General features: G+C 40.9%; 1 protein-coding gene across 1 annotated transcript in view; it reads left to right on the top strand.

Moving 5' to 3' along the window:
- Nucleotides 1-7,194, top strand: part of cacna1ba (calcium channel, voltage-dependent, N type, alpha 1B subunit, a) — a 129,772-nt gene that overhangs the window by 75,985 nt on the left and 46,593 nt on the right. The window contains exons 20-25 of the mRNA XM_035658906.1: nt 1,328-1,363; nt 2,288-3,049; nt 4,020-4,213; nt 5,334-5,451; nt 6,412-6,541; nt 7,038-7,097. Of these exons, the coding sequence (XP_035514799.1) occupies nt 1,328-1,363; nt 2,288-3,049; nt 4,020-4,213; nt 5,334-5,451; nt 6,412-6,541; nt 7,038-7,097 (1,300 nt within the window). The remainder of the gene's footprint in view (nt 1-1,327; nt 1,364-2,287; nt 3,050-4,019; nt 4,214-5,333; nt 5,452-6,411; nt 6,542-7,037; nt 7,098-7,194) is intronic.

The following is a 7,194-nucleotide window of genomic DNA, read 5'->3' as shown; positions in this document are numbered from 1 at the left end:
TGAAAACTAGAGTCAAACTCTGCACAGACAGCATTCAAACAGCACACTGTAGGGACAAGAAGAAACACTGGTTTCTGACTGGAGGGGAACTTTAAATGCAACAATCTTCCATGCAACAAAACACTGAAAGAAGCCTTAGAGACTTAACAACCACAAAGAATCAGTAGAAAGCTGTTGATTAGCTTTTCATTTGGTCATCAAATGAGGTGTCTTTGTAACTACTGTAATCTTGTACATTAATTAACAATAATGAGATGAAGAGGTTTGGTAGATTTTGTAATGTTTTTATACACTCCAACTGACAAGGTGTCTGCAGGGCCTTAAAGAAGTCTCAAATAATCTGCATTTTAGGCCTTAAAATGTCTCAAAAAGGATTTTGACAGGTTATAAAAATTGATTGGATTAACGTTACCTGTAAAGTTGCATTTTCAGTCCCCCATTTAAATGTGTTTTGGGGAAAAATTGTGTGAATAATGCTGTAACAATTACAAAACAAAACATGGAACCAATACTGATTTTCCTTCATGTCGTTTGTACTTTTTTTGCCAATATGGATGTAAAATAGGTCTTAAAGGTCCAGTGTGTAACATTTACAGGGGTCTATTGGCAGAAATGGAATGCAATATTTATAGGTATGTTTTAATTAGTGTATAATCACCTGGATATAGGAATTGTTGTGTTTTCGTTATCTTTTTTATCTACAGATGCCGCAGTTCGCCTTCCATGGAGGTCGCCATGTTGAACCGCCATATTTCTACAGTAGCCCAAAGGGGACAAACCAAACATTGGCTCTAGATAGGGACTTTTGCGTTTTTCGCTTCTTTCACGGCCTTCCTGTTCTCATTCCCAGATTGTCAAATATAGACACAAGTGGTTTTCAGTTAGTTGCAGTCTGTAACTTCGCTGCTAAATGCCACTAAATCCTACACACTGGTCCTTTTAATTGCATTCATAATGGTCTTAAAAAGTCTTAAATTGAACCTGTCAAAACCTGCACAAACCCTGACTGGGACCAAGGCTATAAAAAAGAATCAGTAATAATAACAATTTGCTGTAACTCCCTTGTTTGACTCTGGATGTCAAGTGTGTATTCAGTGTTTAGTATTTTTGTCACCTGTCCCCATTATTTCCCTGCTTCTTCTTAGCAAAAAAACGTTTCTTTTGGATTTTTTGTATAATTTTGCGTCTCTACTGTACATGTTTCTCCCATGGTCAGTTTCCTGAAGCTTATTTGCCTCCATGTGCTTTTGTCTGTAACCTGTTGCTGTCCTTTGAAGTTCCTTCTCTCCCTCTGTTTGTTTCAATGTTGCCCTTTATGTGTTTGTAGGAGTTATGTCTGCACCCCAGTCCATCACTACCTGAGGTAAACACAACCGCCTACTAGCAAGGTGGTCGATAATGATCCTTACATGCATAGAAATATACATAATCATGTTTTCATTATTTACATTATTGAAAGCAAGACCACATAGATAAAACCCAGCTGTTCCTGCATTCTTGTCATGCACACCATGTTATGGGCTTTTTTTGTTCATTCAGTGACTCCAGTCCCATGTTGTCCATCCACCTCTTAGCAGGAGTTCTTAAAGTTGTACATATATAGAATGTTTGTATCTTGTACATATGTAGAAGGTGAGTACGGAGAATGAAACTGCAGGATGATGGAGCGTTGAGAACATGGGATTAAGTTATTGTTTGTTCCTGATCTGTGTAGTGAACATATTGACGTCTCTCATGATAGAGATGGCATTGTAACATGTCATTTCCCACTGTAAAATCAGGCGACGAGACAGTTTTTAATTCATACAGTATCAAAAGAGCATGCATTCAGCCATTTCAGAATACTGTAGTGGACATTGACAGAAAAAAGTAGCATGTCAACGCATGGTAATATGGCCATGCTTGGCCAGGTACATCCATGGTAAACTGTGATAAATGGACGCAGTGGTTTGCTGTGTTTAAAGCTCCATTGCACCTTGGTCATACTGTAAATCATTCAGCATGTAGGGACTATGTGTGCCATCATGAGATGTAAAATGAAATATACTGCTGGTTTTATGTGCTGTGAAGTCATGGAGTGTAAAGTACATGAATGTGTCACACCTCAGAGGAAACCATGCCTATCAGTGTGTTCATTGGAAACGCTTATATCCTTTGTACAAATGACAAACTGTTGTGACAGAACTGAACTGAATCAAAGTATAGGGTCTGGAAAATGACTTGCACAGTATTTTATATATCAGTCTCAGTGGTTTTGATTTGTGTGGTTCTTCTCCCTCTACCCCAGTAAGGAGCAGCAGAAGTCAATGAAGACGATGTCTGTGTGGGAGCAGAGGGCCAACCAGCTGAGGAGGCAGAACCGAGCAAGCTGCGAGGCCCTCTACTCTGAGCTGTCCTCAGCCCACCACATCCGGCCTGACATGAAGACCCACCTCGACCGGCCGCTGGTCGTCGAACCTTGCGACGGGCCTTTGCTGGGTGGCCACCAACACCACCATCACAAGCCCTGCATGCTGGAGGACGCTGAGACTGGCACTGACCCTGCTCTGCCTCCTGTGCCTCACCAGCCCAGGCGCCACCACCGCCACAGAGACAGGGCCAGGACTAGAGACGAGATAAACGACAACGGTGACGCCAGCAAAGACGGCGGGCACCATGTCCATCACAGCCGCTCCAAAGACCACAACGGCAGCCATGGCAAAGACGGGAAGAGCGACAGGTCCCATAGCCGAGAGGGGGGCAGGAGGCACCACCATCAAAGCTCAGTGGATGACAGCGGGGGTGGGGGAGTCCCCAGCGAGAGAGAGCATCGCCATCATTCACACCGACAGTCCAGAGGGGGCAATGGGACTCTGAACGGTGGAGGTAGGGGAGAGCGAAGATCCCGCCACAAAGACGGACGTTCGTCTAACAGGGACGGGGATAGGAATTCCAGAGGAGACAGTGGTGTGAATGGAGAAAGGAGGAGACATCGGACTCATGGATGCAGGGGCCAATCCACAGTTGATGGAGAGGAGTCCAATGAGAGAGAGAAGACCCAGAGCCATAGGTAAAAATACTTGACTTTACAGGACATTTAAGCTAACAGTGGTCAACTAAAGATTCAGTTTCTAAGTCTCAGTCCACATCTGTGTGATAATACTGTGCAGTCAGAAAGGGGACTTTCTCTAGCTCTGTGCTCAAGTACATAAACATAGTAATTGGATAAGTTAACATAAACTTAAATAAGTCGTGATATTTAGTATTTGGTTCTTTGCAGCAGATACCATGCTCCCTCCACTGTTTCAGCATATAAGAAACTACCCCCATCTGCCATCATTCCATGCTATGACGGATTAGTTGTGAAGAAACGGGTGAAAATGTCTAATTTAATATAATTTTTTTTCCTGTCCCTTTTTAAAATGTGCTCATAGTAAATAGTGGGGATAGCCTGATAAAGTCCCTTGTTCTCCTTCTCCCCTCTCCTCATGATGCTGTCCATGGTTCTGACACATTTATTATTACAGATCACAAAAAATGGAAATAAGCTTGCTTTTGAACTTTTGCATGAAATGAACTTAATTGAAATCTATTCATGGGCATGGAACACCCTGCCACACGTCTACATCTTCACGTGAGGAGGCAGGGTATGTCCCAATAAAAGATAGAGAGAGATTATGTTCAATTCTGATATACATAAGCTATGTTTCTTTTGGCTTCGGTGAATATAGCCAATGAACCACAGACCATGTATTGCAGCCCCCATTTCACATGGATCAGAGACCCTCTTCAAAGCCACAGTGTAATTGGAGCACTATTATAAGACCTCTGACATTTTGTCATTTTACAGTGACCCTGCAATATTAAATGGTGTTTCTGTTGGTCTGTAAATGTTTAGCTATATCCACAACCTCTGTTAAGTCCAATGAAATGTCACTGAAAGGGTTGACAAGTAGCACAATTGTTTAAACTGCAGGCCATCAGCGTGAGATATTATTTGAAAAACATACATAATATCTAAGATGCAATCTCTGTTCTAGGGACAGGTTTGGTGACTCAGAGGGGGAGTTTCTAGCCATCTCCCCCCAGCAGGGCTCTGGGGGGACTGACTGGACTGCTGACCGACCTGAGGACTCAGACAACCAAAGAAACGTCAGAAGAACTGGCCAAACCTCCATCCAAATTCCTCCTGTGACAGTCACCTCCCCACCCGGGGAGACCACCCTCGTACAACGTCAGTACCTTTTGAGGCCTACAGGATGCACACATAATATGACTTATATTATTTCCATTGCAGCCATTACATTGAAGGTCTTTTTTCATAGCCACTTACAGTTACAAGTACAATATGCATGTACAGATCATTTACTGTGAAGAGAGCAATGGGAGGTACTTCTTAAACAGACAAGAGTCTGCAGTTTTTGCTGTTTTTACAAGCAGTTAATTTTGTATAGGTGCCCTATTATTAACATGATGATCACCACAGGAGAAGCCAGATTTAGATATTTATCAGGTCTGCGCCTTTTTCTGAACTCTGTTTACTAAATTAACCTTTCCTAAGTCTCTCCCTTCTTTGGTCTGTGCTCCACTAACAGTTGAGTTGAGTCAAAACCTTATTCAACTTTGTTCTTTCCTGTACTCAGATATGCTATGTGCTAGGCTCGTCTACGTTTAAAAGACAACCACATTTTGAAATGGTTGAAAGATAAAGGCAACATATATATAGTCACCTCTTAAGTTAGGCATTTATCAATATATGAGATAACTAGCTAACTAACAATTAATGTAAATTAGCTTGTTTGTTAGAATTTTGCTAACATTAGCAAGCTATAAGCTTGGCTGATGCCGGGGGTTCATTTGCCATGAGACATTTTTCATGTGACTTTGGAGTAGAAGTATAAGGGTAACCCCAAATAAAACTGCAGATGGTTTAACATAAGTTGAGATTTATCAGATTGTATAATGTACTTCCAATCAATAGTTGTGTGTACAGGGACATATTGAAAACATGAGTGTAGGCAGCTGGGGACTGACAACATCTATGACAAACAGCCTGACCTTGGTTAAATGGTAATGGTGAAGATTCTTTTATTGTATCAGATTCTTCCCACCAGAGGTTAAAAATTACATCTAATTTATTGTCCAATGGTTTTTTGAGGATAATAAATTAGATGTGTGATTATTTGCTGGGGGTTGTTACTCTATGCCACTCTGCCATGTCATTAATTAGTTAAGTCAAGGTCCCAGTATAAATTACCTACTGTAATTGGTGAGCACAGAGACCACTTAATGTTGAAGTGTGACTGTCCTGTCTCCTGTTTGCATTGCTGTAATCGAACCATCTGTCTTCCCAGCGAACAGTATCGACTGTGAGACCATGCCCATGAATGACACCCGGGAGGATGTAGGTCAAAGTGGACCCAGACCCATCCTGCCTTACAGTTCCATGTTCATCTTTGGACAGACTAATCCGTAAGTCACCTCCTGTAGGACCTCCCACATGCTCTGGAAGTTAGACAATGGAGAGACTGTGTGATATCAGCAGGTCTATAAACAAGCATATCATCATATCAGTAGCAGGAGTCACCCAATCCTACACCACCACAGTGAGTGATGAGGACGAGCAAGCCTTTGTCTGCGTTGATCTGTTCCCTCTCTTTCCACCCCTTTTTAAAAGCAGTAAAGCAGAACCCCTTAAGAGACCAGTGTCCATCTCCTCAGTATACTCGCAAACTCTGCATAAACACAATTAACTGTACCAACACACACACACACACACAGTCGATAGTGGTGGCTGGTCTATATGTCAGACATTAACAGCTCTCCACTGACGTGTGCTGATGGAATGAACTCTATTCATGAAGTCAAACCATTGTTTGGCAAACAGGATATATATCGCCACACTGTATGGGTTTAAACAGATTTTTGTGGTATTGATTCTCAAAAACTCTGTTTTGATTTTTGTGTTTAAACCCCCAACAACTTGATAGCTGTGATATTGAATGTTACAGGGAATGTGATAAATTCAAATGTAATGCAAAAACCTTTTTTTTTTAAGATTTTATACATACGGTGGTGTGTTTTTATACTATAACAGTTAAACTAAAATTTGATTTTTAAAAATCACAACGTATTGCCTTGCTTACAGTATTTCCAAATACTGTAAGCATACTACTGTATTTCCAAATAAAATATGTTGAATCATAAACCTTTCTATGTATTTTCGTTTCTATGGCACAGTATGTAATTGTGAACTGTCATTATAAACTTTAAGATCTTTGTTAAACATTTCCCCTGATGGAGATATAGTGTCTGAATGCCTGGCTTTAATTAGATCCTTGCTTTAGACCTATTGGTTTTTGTCATATCTGTGTCTGCTGCTGACTATTTCTCTCCTTCTCCCTCTCTCTGTTCCTGCTTTTCTCTCCTCAGGGTGAGGCGGTTATGTCACTACATTGTGACTCTGCGGTATTTTGAGATGTCCATCCTGGTTGTCATTGCTATGAGCAGTATCGCTTTGGCAGCAGAGGACCCTGTCTGGACGAATGCCCCACGCAACAATGTGAGACACACAGCGTACAATTACACACAAATACTATAATATTCAAGAATCCAAACTTTTAAAAGTTTGAATTGTTATTTTAGATCTAAACTTTACAGAGCCTTCACTCTTTGATAAACAGCCTCTTCCTGCATTAGAAACGTTCAAACAGCCCAAGACCTTATAGAACAATGGCCAAGCAATGTATAAAAAGTTGATAAAAATATCAGGAAAACTCATCTCTGATAAATATTCAAAGGAAATAATCCACATATTGCTCATTTTACACAATCTTGTGTTCACTGTTTGGGTTCATTGTACAGTTTATCTACTGTTGAATATCTAAAAAAAAATTGAAGTCACTGAGTCAGGGATTGTCAGTTTACCCAATGATGGTAAATGGGTCCCTGAAGGAAAAAGGTTGGGAACCACTTATTCATGATTATTACACACACAGTATTACAGACCCCAGACGATAGAATTAGCTGTTTCAGCACTGATTGAGTCTCTTTTGCAGGTGCTCAAATATCTGGACTACGCCTTCACTGGTGTCTTCACTTTTGAAATGGTGATCAAGGTAAGCGTGTAATTTAAAAACACTAATAACCTCATGACTTCATTGTCTTTTACTGCACTCTTCCTCCTCAGAGTCAATCTGTGATGACTGTGTGTTT

The sequence above is a fragment of the Morone saxatilis genome, unplaced genomic scaffold (genome assembly GCF_004916995.1).
Source record: "Morone saxatilis isolate NCDOM2014 unplaced genomic scaffold, NCSU_SB_2.0 Contig16, whole genome shotgun sequence".
Classification (NCBI taxonomy): Eukaryota; Metazoa; Chordata; class Actinopteri; family Moronidae; genus Morone; species Morone saxatilis.
The sequence above is the reverse complement of the archived record's forward strand: the minus strand, read 5'-3'. Positions and strand labels throughout refer to the sequence as shown.